Source organism: Muntiacus reevesi, chromosome 19, assembly GCF_963930625.1.
Source record: "Muntiacus reevesi chromosome 19, mMunRee1.1, whole genome shotgun sequence".
Lineage (NCBI taxonomy): Eukaryota > Metazoa > Chordata > Mammalia > Artiodactyla > Cervidae > Muntiacus > Muntiacus reevesi.
The window spans coordinates 32,022,923-32,040,262 of record NC_089267.1 but is presented as its reverse complement, the minus strand read 5'-3'; the positions used below and the strand labels follow the sequence as shown (position 1 = coordinate 32,040,262).

At 38.0% G+C, this 17,340-nt stretch overlaps 1 protein-coding gene across 1 annotated transcript in view; it reads left to right on the top strand.

Moving 5' to 3' along the window:
* Positions 1 to 6,475, top strand: part of LOC136150700 (uncharacterized) — a 30,206-nt gene extending 23,731 nt beyond the window's left edge. The window contains exons 2-3 of the mRNA XM_065911401.1: positions 3,759 to 3,769; positions 5,962 to 6,475. Of these exons, the coding sequence (XP_065767473.1) occupies positions 3,759 to 3,769; positions 5,962 to 6,475 (525 nt within the window). The remainder of the gene's footprint in view (positions 1 to 3,758; positions 3,770 to 5,961) is intronic.
* Positions 6,476 to 17,340: the final 10,865 nt, after the last annotated feature.

Here is a 17,340-nt window from a genome sequence, read left to right as displayed (position 1 = left end):
ACACGAGATAATGTTTCATAGGAGTATAATTACCTCAACCCCAAAAAACAAGTGCATGTAAAAACTGGTGAAATCTTAATAATGTCTGTTTTTGAGTTAATAATATTGCACTAAAATCAACTTCATGCTTTTGATAATGTATTATGGTTAGGTAGGATATCATTATTGGGGAAAACATGGAGAAGGGAACTTCATGAGTTTTTGTATTATTTTTACATGTTCTTATGGATCAAGCTCTTTCCAAATAAAAATTATAAAATAGAACATCAGTTTAGCAGTCCTTAAAGAAGAACAAAGTTGGAGAATTCATCCTAGACAGTTATCAAGATCTATTTTCAAACCTCTTTATTTTTAAATAAGTAGATCTACAAAAGTTTTTCAAAGATAGTGTATAGTTCCAATGTTCCCTCTTTCTCTTACACTGAGAAAGTGATTTCTATAATCCACTTGCTTATATGTTCAACACTAGTATACATGTAAGTAGTCTAACAATTGTTAAGTCATATTTCTATGAGAAGAAATTTACCAACTGGATTACAGTGTTGGTATTCAGTTCTTTTTTATTTTTAGCCTTACAATGTATGGACAAAATTTGATTTCTACAGTTTATTTATTTATATTTTACTTTTTATTATTTATTTTTAATTGGAATACAATTAATTTACAATACACTTACTCCTTGGAAGAAAAGTTATGACCAAACTAGACAGCATATTAAAAAGCAGAGACATTACTTTGCCAATAAAGTCAAAGCCAGTCAAAGCTGTGGTTTTTCCAGTAGTGATGTACAGATGTGAGAGTTGGACTATAAAGAAAGCTGAGCGCTGAAGGGTTGATGCTTTTGAACCGTGGTGTTGGAGAAGACTCTTGAGAGTCCCTTGGACTGCAAGGAGGTCCAACCAGTCCATCCTAAAGGAAACCAGTCCTGAATATTCATTGGAAGGACTGATGTTGAAGATGAAACTCCAATACTTTGGCCACCTGATGTGAAGAGCTGGCTCTTTTGAAAAGACCCTGATATTGGGAAAGATTGAAGGCAGGAGGAGAAGGGGATGACAGAGAATGCGATGGTTGGATGGCATCACCGACTCAATGGACATGAGTTTGGATAGACTCCAGGAGTTGGTGATGGACAGGGAGGCCTGGTGTACTGCGGTCCATGGGGTCGCAAAGAGTTGGACACGATTGAACTGAACTGATTTACAATGGCTGTTACATATATGCGGGTTCAATCCCTGGGTCCAGAAGATCCTGTGGAAAAGGAAATGGCAACCCACTCCAGTATTCTTGCCTGGACAGAGGGTTCTGGCGGGCTATAGTCCAGGGGGTCACAAAGAATCAGACCCAACTTAGTAACTATGCGAGCTCACATCCTTCACCTCAGTACCTTAGCCTTAAAAATCTAATGTGGCTCGTCCAGGTCTAACTGCAACCTCAGCCTATACTGCTGAGCTTGTCATTTGCTATTTTACAGCCACTTTGTCTCCTATCAGTTTCTACAGAGCCACAGTATCTTTGACCAATAGTCCTTTCACCCACATCTATATTCTCTGTAAGATTTCCCTGATTTTTAACGTGGTGTAGGTCACTCAATTGCAGTATTATTGATTCATTTACTTTTTCACATTACATTTATTGCAGTCTACAGTTCTATATCTGTGTATTTTATTTAACATTTCTCTCTCCATTCTTCTTCTTCTTTTTTAATGTATTTTTTTACCACACTGCCTGCAGCATGTGAGATCTTAGCTTCCTGACCAGGGATCGAATCCACGCCCCATGAGGTGGAAGTGTGGAGTCCTAACCACTGGGTCAGGGAAGTCTCATGCACTCTCCACCCTTACGCTGGGACTAAATAGGCTGTGAGAAAAGGGACTCTATTCTGTTATTTCACAGGGCCTGGTACATAGTAATCACACACACAAATTGTTCAATGATTTAACTCTCAAAGGAGTATAAAAGTAACTAGGCAGACAAAAGAGAGAAATTACTCCTGGGAAAACAAGTAGGAAGTATGAAAACTCACAAGATAAGAAGAGTATTGATGCTTTTGTGAATCACCAAATAGTTTGATGTGGCCAGAGGTCAGTGTGTACACAGTAAAGGATAGACAATATACAGAAAAGGTGGATTTGAGGACAAATTCCCAGAAAATCACCTAAGATTACAGGATAAAAGGAAAGGGATAAGAAAAGTTAATAAACACATAAGCATGTCCAGTAATGCAACTAATTCTTTTAAAAAGAAGGAAATACTAATATTTCCACTATTGTTTTTCAAATTATGAATGGATCTTCAAGTGAACAACAAACCATGAAAAGTGCATGTGTATATGAATGGAAAGTTCTGTTAAATGTTTTTAATCCAAATAATTCTGGCAAAATTGCTGATGTACAGAATCACTTGTGATCGTCATAACAATTATTTCTAAACAGGAAGCATTTAAATAAATAGACAATTTCTTCAAAACCTTGAACAAAGGAGAATCTATTATCTCTATCTGATCTTGCCCCCAACAGAACAGCTTCTGTTGTAGCCTATACTGGTTTGTCTAATGCGTGTGTGGCAGAGGGATTGGGCGGGGAGGTGGGGGGGGGGGAGGGGCAGGTAAATATTGTAAACAATCTAATTCCATTAAACCAGACATACATAGATGAATAACCAGACCAAGTCCAAGTCTAATGATTCAGTAATACAACCATTTGATTGATGCTTTTCCACAAGAAGAAAATAGGTATTGTATAGCAAGGTTATTATACAGCTATTGCAATAAAAGGCTTCCTTGGCAGCTCAGTGGTAAAAGAATCTGACTGCAATTCAGGAGTTGCAGTAGAGGAGGGTTCAATCCCTGGGTCAGGACAATCCCCTGAAGGAGGGTACGGCAATCCACTCCAGTATTCTTTCCTGGAGAATCCCACGAACAGAGGAGCCTGGCAAGCTATCATCCATAATGTCGCACAGAATCAGACACAACTGAAGTGACTCAGCATGCATGCATTGCAATAAAAGGAAAGCAAAAAGAAGTGTTATGAGGAAACAGAGATAGACCTCATATTCAAGGCTATTAGAATGATGGTAAACATGAGTGGCTGCTGATCCTGGAGTTACTTCACTATGACAACCTTTTCTTTCTCATCAAGGGGAAAAGAGAGAACCATTGTGAAGCATACTACCAGAGACAAGACTGAATTGTAACTGAGAGACCATATTCATGAAAGGATCCTATGGAAATAGTCTTTCCACCAGTCTCATTTTTCTCTCTTGGTAAACAGAGGTATGGGAGTTTAAAATAGTCTGTAAGTTAAGAAGCAGGAAATGTGTCTCCTCTAAGTAGTCAAGGTCAAAATTTACCCCATCTAGTCAAGGGAAAAAACTATGCCCAAAATTAAATTCAAAGTTTAAAAGAAGCAATGTAGGGCAAAATATTAAAAAAATCAAGAAAGCACCTGCATTGTTTTACATATCTGTGTCATTCTAATGCACAAATATCATAGGTGATTTTCTGTTGCCTTGAATTTAAAGCTCATTATTACCCCCAGATAAACTCAATAGGAATATTTTTCATCTTTTCCTGAAAAAAAAAAGTCATGATTTTGTTGCTGTCAGTTGCCAATAACCATATGTAACAGAGGTGGGTACAGATGGGAGGAAACAGTAAAAAGGTCAGCTGCAAGTGAGTTTTGCACAAATAAGGTATATTTTGTTGAAAGCCTCAAATCTCTGAGTAATTTATTGCATTCTGGCCACTTTTAACTTAGAGACGTGTGAGGTAGGTGGCTCAGATGGTAGATTCTGTCTGCAATGTGAGAGACTTGGGTTCGTGGATCCCTGGGCCAGGAAGATCCGCTGGAGAAGGGAATGGCTACCCAGTCCAGCATTCTTGCCTGGAGAATTCCATTGTCAGAGGAGCCTGGAGGGCTACAGTCCATGGGATTGCAGAGTCCAACACGACTGAGTGACTAACACATACACACATGAGGTTATACCTGGCTCAGGTCTGCAAAGCTACCATTTCATTTTAATGATCCCAAGTTAACAACTGGCCAAACTGTCACATAATGTCAGTGAAGTCTGGACCCTAAATTATTTTAAATGAGTACTGAGATTTATAGCTACTATATTCTTAAACTTCAAAATTGTTCATATACCTACATATGCATAAAATAAACTTAACGGCCTAATTTAAGCAAACAAAACATAATTTGGACCATCCTAGTTGACAAAATCAATTTAATAAAATAATAATGTTAAGCTATTTGAAATACATTTATACAATGAATTACCAAACTCCTCTGTATTCTGCTATGTCAGCATTGCCCTACAGTTTATGCTCTCTGATTTATACCTTTTTCTCTTGTTTCCCAGAAGCACAATTTCAACGTTAGACATGGATCTCCTTTGTGCCAGCAGGATCTCACTGAAAGCGATTAGCCTCTCTGAGATTGGCCTATTTGAAATAAGAATGTCCTCCCTTGATTCAGTTCAGCTCTCTTTTCTAAGATATCTCTTCTGAATGCTCTGCTCTTTCATAATGCACAGATCTCCTCTCAACAGCCCATAACGTACAGGTCTGAGACACTATCTTTCCCTTTTGGCTCATATAATATGTGATCATATGCATATAATATAATAAACTAGAATGAAGTTAAGCTTTATCTCCATTACAAATGACTCACCTCTAGCTCTTAAAAGTTGGGAGATGTTCTTCATATCATTAATTTCCAGCTGTGTGACCTTGGGGTCAAATGTACCACTCCAACTTTATATTTCTGAGATATGTTAGGGAGAAGAGATGTACATTATAAAATTCATGTAAATAAAAGTAAGATTATAATTAACTTTAAATAGTTACAGGGAAAATTATCAGCATCACCGACTCAATGGACATGAGTTTAAGCAAACTCTGGGAGGTAGTGAAGGACAGGGAGGTCTGCAGTCCATGGGGCCACAAATAAGACAGGACTTAGCAACTGAACAACAACAACAATATTTGCATTTTGTAGTAAATTTAACCAACAAACACTAGGTTTACAGAAGGTCAAGGGCTCACTGCTAGGATCTCTGTGGTTAAAAGGATGGGGAAGTCATACCGTTACTTCCATAAACAAATTTATACTCTAGTTAGGGTAATGAAGTAATCCCAAATATAAAAGAATATGTTTTAAAAAACAGAATTTTGTGATTGAATTTAGAATGCACATTCCAAATGAGATCAGATGGAATTAAATATGATGATGAATGTAGTAGGTAATAAATTTTAAGATGAATTATAAACTTATAAGACACACAGGTCATTAAGAAGTAGACATAGATCACAGAAAAGGGGAGAAGTCAAACGTTTGGTTAGTAAAGAACCTTGACCAGAGGCTGCAGCTCTGGACCAAGCTCTCTAGATATTCTAGATACTGAGAGAGAACTTAGAGGTTTCCAGTTTGAACTCTCATAAAGTAGGAACCGCCCCCCTTTGCAATCTCCTAAAACATCATACTGCTTCTCATTACACGCTAACATTCCAAAGAGCTTATCACTCCCACAATCACTGAATCAGTGTTGAGATAATATAACCTATAAGAGAGCTGTTCCCTATAAAATGAGCCAAAATTTAGGAGTGAACTGCCTTGCGGTCTTTGAACACATTTTGCCGTTGATCATCATATCAGGATTTGAGCTTTACTGAAGGCACCTGCTATAAGCAAGTATAAATGGAAATTCTATGAAATTGACTAAATGAAAACGAAGAATGTAATCTAATCTGCTCAATCTAAATAGTTTTAATGGTAAAGGATTTGGGAGTTTACTAGAACTGGCTTAAGAAAATAACAAATACAGCCAATAAACTGATGATTATCAAACCAATGACAAACTCACACGATAAAAGAGATTCCATCAAAAGCAGAGCAGTCTCCCAGAAGGGGAAGGCAGGTGAAGGCGAGATGCTGGGGCGGCCCACCGCGTGGTCAGGCGGCCGTTGGGTGGACGCCCTGGCCTTGGCGCCTCCGCCCGCTGCGTGGCCACGGGCAAGCTCCGCGCCCACTCGCGGGTTATCGTGCCCACTCGCATCAGCGTGGCCGCTGGCATGCCCAGCGGCAAAGTGAGATACGCAAAGCTCCCCAGTCCCGACGGCGGACATAGTAACAGTCAGAAGAAAACTTCACCTGCCAAGGAGAGCTTAAAGCCGGAAAGATGCCCAGGTGTCGTAAGACCTCATGTATTGGAGAAAAGCGGTACTGACATTCCTTTTAAGGCCATCGCCTGCGCCTTCTCCCAGTTTTTGGTTGGTGCTTTTCTCATTATTACGGGCTGCCTCCTGCTGGCAGGCTATATCAGCGAAGTGGGCGCCAATCGAGCCTTCCCAGTCCTGACTGTCGGCGTCCTGGTGTTCCTCCCCGGGTTTTACTACCTGATCGTCGCCTACAGAGCCTACCGCGGCTGCCGGGGCTGCTCCTTCCGTGACCTTCCGGACTTTGATTACTAGCCCCCACCCCAGCCAGAGGAGTCACAGGTAGGGGTGAGCAGGGCTGAAAGCATTGGACAGAAGTTGTGGAAATCGATGCTTAAGAATTAAGGAAATTACCGTTTTGCAAAAAAATGTTCGGCACAACTATGGCCAGATTTTAGAAATCCATCCTCCAAATGTTAATTGAGTTTACAGTTAGCCGACTAGGAAGTTTAAGAGAGGACGAGTCCTATTTTTATTTTCCTGGCCCTTGCAGAAGCCCATGACGAATTTTTCCACTTGGATATGTATAGAGGAGGAATAGCAATGTTAATTGTGTGAGGAAGTGAAAAAGTTACTCTGTGAAAGCAAAATGTTGCCACCGCCACCTATTTAGAGCTGAATGTTTCTTTTAAATAGTCCTCATCGACAATTTTATTATATCTTGTGGCAAATAGAAAAATGCTATACATTATGTTAAATTTATCACCAAGTGGTTTATTTGAAAAGTTTCTGTTTTAGCCCTCATATTAATCTCTAACTTTGTATTCTATGAATGATTTCTATTCATTTTTATCTATGAATTGTTGATAAAAGCAAATATCAATTGAGGAAAAATTAAAAGAGCACTACAGCTGTGTTGTATGGAGGCCCTACAAACTTTAGGGTCACACAGAGCTTGGTTTAAATCCCAGAGGCAAACTTTCCAGCTGTATAAGCTTGTACACATTAAAACTCTGAGACACAGTTGGGGGCCATAATTCCTACAGTTTTGGGTTCTCAGTTCAGTTCAATTCAGTCACTCAGTCGTGTCCAACTCTTTGCGACCCCACGAACCACAGTACACCAGACCTCCCTGTCCATCACCAACACCCAGAATTCACCCAAACCCATGTCCATTGAGTCAGTGATGCCATCCAACCATCTCATCCTCTGTCGTCCCCTTCTCCTCCTGCCCCCAATCTTTCCCAGCATCAGGGTCTTTTCAAATGAGTCAGCTCTTCCCATCAGGTGGCCAAAGTATTGGAGTTTCAGCTTCAACATCAGTCCTTCCAATGAACACCCAGGACTAATCTCCTTTAGGATGAACTGGTTGGATCTCCTTGCAGTCCAAGGGACTCTCAAGAGTCTTCTCCAACACCACAGTTCAAAAGCATCAATTCTTCTGTGCTCAGCTTTCTTCATAGTCCAACTCTCACATCCATACATGACCACTGGAAAAACCATAGCCTTGACTAGACGGACCTTTGTTGGCAAAGTAATGTCTCTGCTTTTTAATATGCTGTCTAGGTTGGTCATAACTTTCCTTCCAAGGAGTAAGCGTCTTTTAATTTCATGGCTGCAATCACCATCTGCAGTGATTTTGGAGTCCAGAAAAATAAAGTCAGCCACTGTTTCCACTGTTTCCCCATCTATTTGCCATGAAGTGATGGGACCGATGCCATGATCTTAGTTTTGGGTTCTAGTGGGGGTCAAATAAAAAATTTCATATCAACAACATAGCACACACATGTTTTCAAAAGTGTTAATTTCTCACTGTAAAATAGGGTTCTATAGAAGAATGCTCTAAGCCATAAATGAATTACATCTATTCACCTCAAAAAGCATAGAAGAGCTGGTCACTAGAGAGAATTAGACTGCTAATCTGCAAAGTTACAAGTTTAAATCTAGACACAGCGTTACTTTTTATTTGCATGAAACTTCTCTTGATTCCTATACAGGAATAAGGCAGATCCAGGCTTTGTGGTGCCTAAATTTTATGTAATTTGGATGGGAGGAGGGCTCTCTTAAGAAATAGAAAGAAATAGAATGCAAATTTGTGAAATCAGAATTAAGCAGAGGGCTTATCAAAGGGCATTATACAAGTGGGGGGGGGGGGGGGGCTGACGCTAAGTCTCATTAGCTTCCTGATAAATTTGGCTGTTAGAGAAGGTGAAGAAAGGATCTAGAGAAGAGGACTGAACATGGAGTCAAGGCTGTGGCTCCAGATTAAAGGTAATATTGAACAAACTAGTAATATTTTCTAGAGGAAAGTATAACATCCTATAAAAACAAATACCTTTTGAAGTGTTGTAATAAAGAAATAGATTTGTGAAAGATAAGGAAAGGAGTGTATTTTCTGGACAAAGAATACTGTCAATTCACAAAAGACAAGGAAGATACTCTCAGATGTGTTACTGTTAGAATAAATAGGATGTACTCAAGTTGATCTTCCATGGGTGATCTTCCATGGGTATTATATTATTGTTCATACCTAGACATATACCTAATGGATGTGAAAAACAAATAAAGCTCTAAATATTAGTTTGATATTTATCAAATTGTGCTAAATAAACAGGGATGATATGAAATGTAATTTGTTTGGGCTCTGATAGCATCATCATAATCCACTCTCTTATTAGAAACCACAGAATATACAGAAGAGTATATTGGGAAAGTATCTGGTAAAAAGTTCACCACAGCTTCAGTATGAGTAATTAATATTAAAGAAAAATAAATCTGTGCAACGTTAGTTAAGGAATGCCAATTCATGAAATCAATGATCCAAATAAAGTCATTAATGGTAAACCTTTGTTCAGAGATGAACCTTATCCCAAAGAGCATAGTTAGGCCAGTAAAGGCATGCTATGAGAGCATGATCATATCACAGAAGATGATACTAGAAATCCAAACATTGTTTTAATTCCACATTGTATGGATAGTATATGTGGTAACTTTATAATTTTAGTTTACCAAGTCACATATCTAACAACTCTTCTTGAATTATAACTTATATTTATATGCCTTTTCTTTTGTTATACAGAGTTTACACAAGTTTCCTAGAACAACATCCTTTTGAAATGACTAGACTTCCAAGCAGTGCCTGACAGCCATCTGATAACAGTTAATTGGCTCACCAAGCCGAGTCATTGGACACAAGCGATGGTGAGAGAGTGTAAGAAGCAAAACCCACCTCCAGACAGAAGAATATTTCTAACAACATTCTGATAGTAGGAGTTTATCCTTGATTTTGAAACAGAGCACAGTACTTCATTAATTTTTGGAAGAAAGTCTTATTTCTCTGTCCTCCCAAGAGTGTGGGCCACAAACTCATAATTTACTCTGAGGTCTTCTTCCGTGATTTTGAAAGTAGCCTGTTTCACTGTGGATTCCACAAGCTCAGTCATCAGCTGCTTTTCAAGAAATTTGTAGAACATGTCAAGTCTTAAAACCCATACTGAGTTGAGAATATTACCTGTCAAAATTTTAAACAGACTAGATGCACCTGCCCAGTAAACTTGGGTCCTGTCATCAAGATTTGTGTGGGAGACCCAAAGACAAACACCTATCCTGTGACAGCTTCAAATATATCATTTAAATGAATGTGGGGAAAAAAACAAGACACTGGTCCTGCCGAATGGGTGCTAGTGGAGCAGTCAAATGAGCCTTTTTTCCATGTCTTCTCCTTCTGCCTTTCCCTCCTCAAAATACTTTATGAAAGGCTCTATTTGACAAAGTCATCAAGTAAAAGTATTGGAAAAACAAGAACAGAACAAAACAAAAAAGCAGAAAACAGGAATCATATAGAGCTATACTTGGACAAAGGAAGTGGGAAGTAGAAGAAAATGTTTCCAGCCTTGAGTAGATATAGCTCACACTCTAAGATCTTTCAAGTCAGTCATCAATGATTGGGAATTCTTGGGGTCCCTCAAGTTAAGAAAATGGTTTGTGCATTTAACAATGAAGTGATATATTCCATTAAAACTGATCAGGATACACATACCTTCTTACACCTTTCCTCTCTTAGGACATGTTTGGGAAAAAATTATTCCTAAAAAATGATAATAAATACTTCTAATAATATTTTCTAGTGATTATTGATAGATACACTGTTGCTGCTGCTGCTAAGTCGCTTCAGTCGTGTTTGACTCTGTGCGACCCCATAGACGGCAGCCCACCAGGCTCCCATGTCCCTGGGATTCTCAGGCAAGAATACTGGAGTGGGTTGCCATTTTCTTCTCCAGTGCATTAAAGTGAAAAGTGAAAGTGAAGTCGCTCAGTAGTGTGTGACTCTTCGAGACCCCATGGACTGCAGCCCACCAGGCTCCTCCATCCATGGGATTTTCCAGGCAAGAGTACTGGAGTGGGTTGCCATTGCCTTCTCCATATATATACACTAAAATGTTTTAAAAATAAAAATAATTATATGACTTACTATATTTCAGATAAGAATCAATAAAGATGAGTAGCGTGGATTTCAAAGTCTTCCAGCACATTTAGAAAATTTGAGTTCAAAAGTGGGCATGAAAAGTTAGAGCTTTGAAAGTGTACCACTGGTTATCAACTGCCTTTGTTTTGATCTGCCATTGTTCAGTGAAATGCTATTAAAGCAGAGTAGCAGTTTAGAAAAAGTGAGCTTAATTTCTTTCCTAGTCACTGTGAAACAGGGCAGTACATGGGGAATAGAAACAAGATAATCTGGACTCTTGGCACTACTGCAGCCAATAAGGTGCTTTAAAGCCCGGTATTTTTACACAGTTACATTTAGCTTCTAATTTTAAATGGTTCGTTAGATGTTTGTGTGCATTATCCGAGTGCTAAGTTATAAAGAGTATATCACATAGCATGTACATCAGTACAAACTTGTTTTGAATGGCCAAAACACTAGATCATGGTATTTATTTGTATTTGCATCACATTCTCTGTGACATATCAATGTAATTGATATATTGATATTTTAAGATGTTTGCATTGCTGCCTCTCCATATAAAAGTTTAACTGGAAAGTGAAGCATTTATAAATACAATTTAATAGAAAATTCTTTGTACAGAATCAGAATATTTCAGGTAAGATATTATTTAACCAACTGACTTGTTCAGTTGCTCAGTTCTATCTGACTCTTTCGACCTCATGGACTGTCGCACCAAGCTTCCCTGTTCTTCACTATCTCCTGAAGCTTGCCTTATTGAGGTTAATTTATAAATATGAGCACAAGCCATTCATATCTACACAACTCAAATAATTTGTCAGTTAAAATATTGTCCCAGATTTTTCAGACATCTTAAAAATGTGACAATTATAGTAGAATGTCAATCTTTGTTGTTGTTATTTAGTCACTAAGTCACGTCTGACTCTTTTGAGACTCCATGGACTGTAACCCTTCAGGCTCCTCTCTCCATGGGATTTTTCAGGAAAGAATACTGGAGTGGGTTGCCATTTTCTTCTCTAGGGGATCTTCCAAACCCAGGGATTGAACCCTTGTCTTCTGCATTGGCAGGCAGATTCATCAGGGAAGTCATTATCAATCTTGTTAGCTATCACTTGACCATGTAAATAAAAATTTTAAACGTACATAACTTCTGACCCAGATATTTCACATTTAGAATTTATCACATATATATAAATACATATACACACATACAATATATACTTTATGATCTGAACTAACATAATTGTGATAAGATGTTTAGTGTTACACTGTTTCAGATATTAAAAATTGAACAACTAAGTCTCCATCAATAGCCCTTAGGGTTAAATAAATTATAGAACATATTTAATATCAAATATGTTATACATACATATACGTACAAATTTTAGAATGTGTTGAATAATTATTGAATGTAATAAACAGTTCTAGAATAGTGCCTAACATTATCCCATTTGTTTCTTTACAAAGTACTTTCACAAATACATATATTCCCTCCTAGTTTAATAAAAAAGATAAACTAAACAGTGGGAAAATATTTTTTCTAAGTTCATGCATTTTTATCAGTTGGCTTAGAAATATACACTATTACAACATTTTAATTTGATTAATGAATTCAAAATTGTATATACATAAACTTTTTTACATTATACTGTTTAAATGTTTATTATGAGCACATATTATTTCTGTGTTTGAGAACTACTTTTAAGTACCCTGAATAATGAAATTTTATCCTATCAAAAATAAACTACATGTACTAGATCTGTAATTTGTGTCATTAAAGCAATCAGGTGAAAGTACTTTAGAGAATGTCTCCAAATACTAAATTCGACATAAGATTTATATCTAACTGTATTAAAAATAATGATGTTAATCATAATAAATACCACTATTTGACCACACATCTTGAAATTCTTACCACAACCCTTTATAGATGTTAGTCCCACATTTTTATGGGTAAAATCTGACGCAAGAAGTCTTTAAGAAACTTACCTATGTTTATCACATAACTAGTAAGTAGAGAGCCAGGACTGGAATTCACAATTTTATGTGTTTAAGTCCTTGCAAAAAGAAAAAAAGGAATACCAAAGATGGCAGTGGAATCACAACCAAAATCAACAGGTCCATGCCAGAAAATTAAACAGAAGGCTGGGCAGCTTTCTAAGTTTAGAGGGCTAACAACATCTTTCAAGTAATAGGTTTAATTCATCCTGTTTTTACATAAATACTTGATAGACTTTTATCCCGTGAACAAACCCAAATGCCTCTGCCACCCTTCATCTTAAGAACTGCTAGCATTGTCTAAAATGATAGTAATGACATGGTAGAGAAGGACAGTGGGCAGAAGGAAAAAGCATATCTTTATTTTTATTTTTTTTTAAATTTTTTAAATTAGTTGGAGGCTAATTACTTCACAACATTTCAGTGGGTTTTGTCATACATTGACATGAATCAGCCATGGGGTTGCATGTGTTCCCCATCCCGATCCCCCCTCCCACTTCCCTCTCTACCCGATTCCTCTGGGTCCTCCCAGTGCACCAGGCCCGAGCACTTGTCTCATGCATCCAACCTGGGCTGGTGATCTGTTTCATCCTAGATAGTATACATGCTGTTCTTTCGAAACATCCCACCCTCACCTTCTCCCACAGAGTTCAAAAGTCTGTTCTGTACTTCTGTGTCTCTTTTTCTGTTTTGCATATAGGGTTATCGTTACCATCTTTCTAAATTCCATATATATGTGTTAGTATGCTGTAATGTTCTTTATCTTTCTGGCTTACTTCACTCTGTATAATGGGCTCCAGTTTCATCCATCTCATTAGAACTGATTCAAATGAATTCTTTTTAACGGCTGAGTAATATTCCATGGTGTATATGCACCACAGCTTCCTTATCCATTCATCTGCTGATGGGCATCTAGGTTGCTTCCATGTCCTGGCTATTATAAACAGTGCTGCGATGAACATTGGGGTGCACGTGTCTCTTTCAGATCTGGTTTCCTCGGTGTGTATGCCCAGAAGTGGGATTGCTGGGTCATATGGCACTTAAAATCTCCACACTGTTCTCCATAATGGCTGTACTAGTTTGCATTCCCACCAACAGTGTAAGAGGGTTCCCTTTTCTCCACACCCTCTCCAGCATTTATTGCTTGTAGACTTTTGGATAGCAGCCATCCTGACTGGCGTGTAATGGTACCTCATTGTGGTTTTGGTTTGCATTTCTCTGATAATGAGTGATGTTGAGCATCTTTTCATGTGTTTGTTAGCCATCTGTATGTCTTCTTTGGAGAAATGTCTGTTTAGTTCTTTGGCCCATTTTTTGATTGGGTCATTTATTTTTCTGGAATTGAGCTGCAGGAGTTAAAGCATATCTTTAAAATGGAAAGAGTTTGTGAGTATATTATATAAACTACATACCACATTAGCAAGATCTATTTCAGGGATTATTCATTGTAAAAAGTGTACAGTGGCTCTCAATAAAAAAATTTGAGAGCCAGGAGACTATTTATATAAGAAATTCCCCAAAATAACCTGGTATCAAGTTGGATATTCATTGTCTGCAAAAGTGTTTTCTTTCAGAGTAATTTGATAATTACAAAAGAATTAGAAGCCTCCCTTCAAGAGTTAAAGAGTAATCTGGCCCTAATTTGAGAGTCTGTAACTCATGAGCATTTCTTCAATCACAGAAAGACATATAACTGTCAGGGAGCAATTGGTTTGTTTCTAAAATCTGATATAACAATGAAGTCTGAGTGAGCTAATGTGATAGGCTATTAGAAATGTCAGAGGTTATTGAGATGCAATATTAGTTCTTTTTGTCTTGTTTGCATTCTTCCAGTATTTTTATTCTGCAATGAAATTGGTCTACTAAATTGGCAGTTAGTAGAAACAGGAAAGCAAGAGGATGATGATATATCCATTTTTTGTCTACTTGATACTCCTTCTCCATACCATGGACAAAGAATAATGATACTGAATGAAGTGCAAGTAGTTAGGGGTGTTAGATTCCTGTATATACCAATGGTTTTGTTTGTACGTTAGGCATGTTGGTTACAATTATAAAAGATTTTACAAAGCCAATTCTATCTAATATACAAGAAACCCACTTTAAATATAAAGACACATATCAGTCAGTTCAGTTGCTCAGTCGTGTCCGACTCTTTGCGGCAAACGTGGACTTCAGCACACCAGGCATCCCTGTCCATCACCAACTCCCAGAACGTACTCAAACTCATGTCCATCAAATCGGTGATGTCATCCAACCATCTCATCCTGTCATCCTTTTCTCCTCCTGCCTTCAATCTTTCCCAGCATCGGATTTCCTAGTCTTTTCCAATGAGTAAGTTCTTCAAATCAGGTGTCCAGAGTACTGGAACTTCAGCATCAGTCCTTCCAATGAATATTCAGGACTGATTTCCTTTAGGATTGACTAATTTCAGACAAAGCTAACTTCAGTACCAGGTAACATCAAATTTTGGGGAATGCAGCAAAATCAGTATTTAGAGGAAAATTTATAGAAGTGAACACATATATCAGAAAAATAATAAGGTCTAAGTCATATAAGCTTCAATCATCTAAACTTCCACCTTAGGGAACTAGAAAAAAGGAGCAAATTAAATCCAAAGTAAGAAAAAGAAGAGAAATAATATAAATTAGAGCAGAAATTAATGAAATTGAAAACAGAAAATTAACAAGACCAAAAACTATTTCTATGAAAGGGTCAATCAATGAATCAGCCTCTAGCAAGGTTAAGTAAAAGAAAAAAAGGAGAGAAGTTGCAATTACTAGTTCAAAAATTAAAGACATAGTACCACTAGTGGTCCCATAGACATTATAAGGATAATAAAAGATTCTATGAAGAAGTCTAGGTTTGTAAGTTTGATAACTTAGGTAAAATGGACCAATTCCTTGAAAAAAGCAGTCTGCCAAAACATACATAGACTCATATATATAAGCAATTTCCTCATATATATGTGTGTGAATCAATTGAATCAATAATTAATAATCTCCAATAATTAATAACTGATAATCTTCAAAAATAGGTCCAGATGGGTTCACAGGTGAATTCTACCAATTCTCTACAATCTCATCTATAAAATAGAACTAGAGAAGATACGTTCTGAGTCATTCTATGAAGCTAGAATTACTCTAATAACAAAACCAGACAGACATTACAAGAAAAGTAAACTACAGACAAACACTTCTTGAGAATACAGATGCAAAAACTGTTCCTTATCCTTTTCTCCTGGTCTTACCATCCTGCTTTGACTTGTCAGTCCAAGAAAAAAGCCTCCATCACTTCTTGCCAGCTTCAAGGGTGGAGAGAATAGAACTATGAAGGGGAATAAAATGCTATTCCCCCCTTCAATCCTTGTACCAATTACAAAAAAAATCTCCAATTTATAATTCTAGTTTTTCATTTTGTTTTTTGAATCTATTCTAAGAGTTCTAGTCTGAGGCCTCTGACTTCAAGGAGTCCCTGAACCAGAAGAAATTACATACAACATTCCGTGTGTGCACACCGATGTACATTTTGGGAGGGGTAAAGATCCACAGCTTTGAACAAAGTTCTGTGCTTTTTAACCTCCACTAAACTCGGGGTGGGTGGTGGTAAATATGATGCTCTTTCATGAAGTTAGAATTTATGACCAACAAATTGTTAATTAGAAGCTATATCAAGGATCAATTGGCTTGTTTTAAAAGAGAGATACAGAACAAATTAACACGAAAGACTTTAATTGATTTAGTTTTTAGTCAAGGCCAGATATGTATGATTCCATCCTCTATACATTCTTTTGGTTGGAGATGGAATAATATGAATTAATAGTCATCATAATCATGACCTTAGATACTGCAAAATTATGAAATCACAGGTGTATTTTCAAAGAAAGATTACATTATACTAATATAGTTTTAGGGTTAATTTGAATTTCAGTTATTAGAAAACAGGTAACCCATGAATTATCTATTTACATAGGGTAACCTCGTTGCCTTCTCCTTGAAGGTAATTTTCTGCCTACTTATCTGGCAGATTCCACAGGAGGGAGAAGAGGAAAATCAGGACTCCCTTGTTTATTGTCTAAAAGTCGCTGGTTTAGTTGGCACAGACGAGACACCTTTGATTTCTGAGTTTTCCACTCTGATGTTCTGCACACTGGAGTCTCCTTGTCACCTGAATCTCCAAGATTGCCAAGATCTTCACCTCGCCCTCACCCTCAGTCTCTTCTCCGTTACACACACACACACACACACACTCTCTCTCTCTCTCTCAAACACACATAAGCTCTGTAAATGCATTCTACCCCCCCCCCCCCCCCCCATTAACACAAGACTCACTCCTCGACGCGCAACTTGAATCAAAATATTAGTCTCAGACCCTGAAAGTTCTCCCGGGGCTCCTCCTCCTCCCAGTTCTCAGGTTGCCAGGCGGGCCTGATGGACGGCAGATCAGATTGGCTGAGCTATTAGAGGAGCAGAGGCTGCGCCAAATCACAAATCCAGGATTCTCATCTTTCTCGGGCTCCTCCCTAGACTCCGGGTAACAGGCGTGCGTTGTTTCTCTTAGGGGGAATCCAGCCTGGGGTTGCTATGGAGACAGGACGCTGCGACTTGCAGAGCGGCTAGGACCCAGATATCGCCTTGCAAACCTAAGCAAAGCCAGCGCCCTGAGTTGCTACCTTCCATATCTGCACCCCCTCTTCATCCAAAACTTCTTTTTCTCT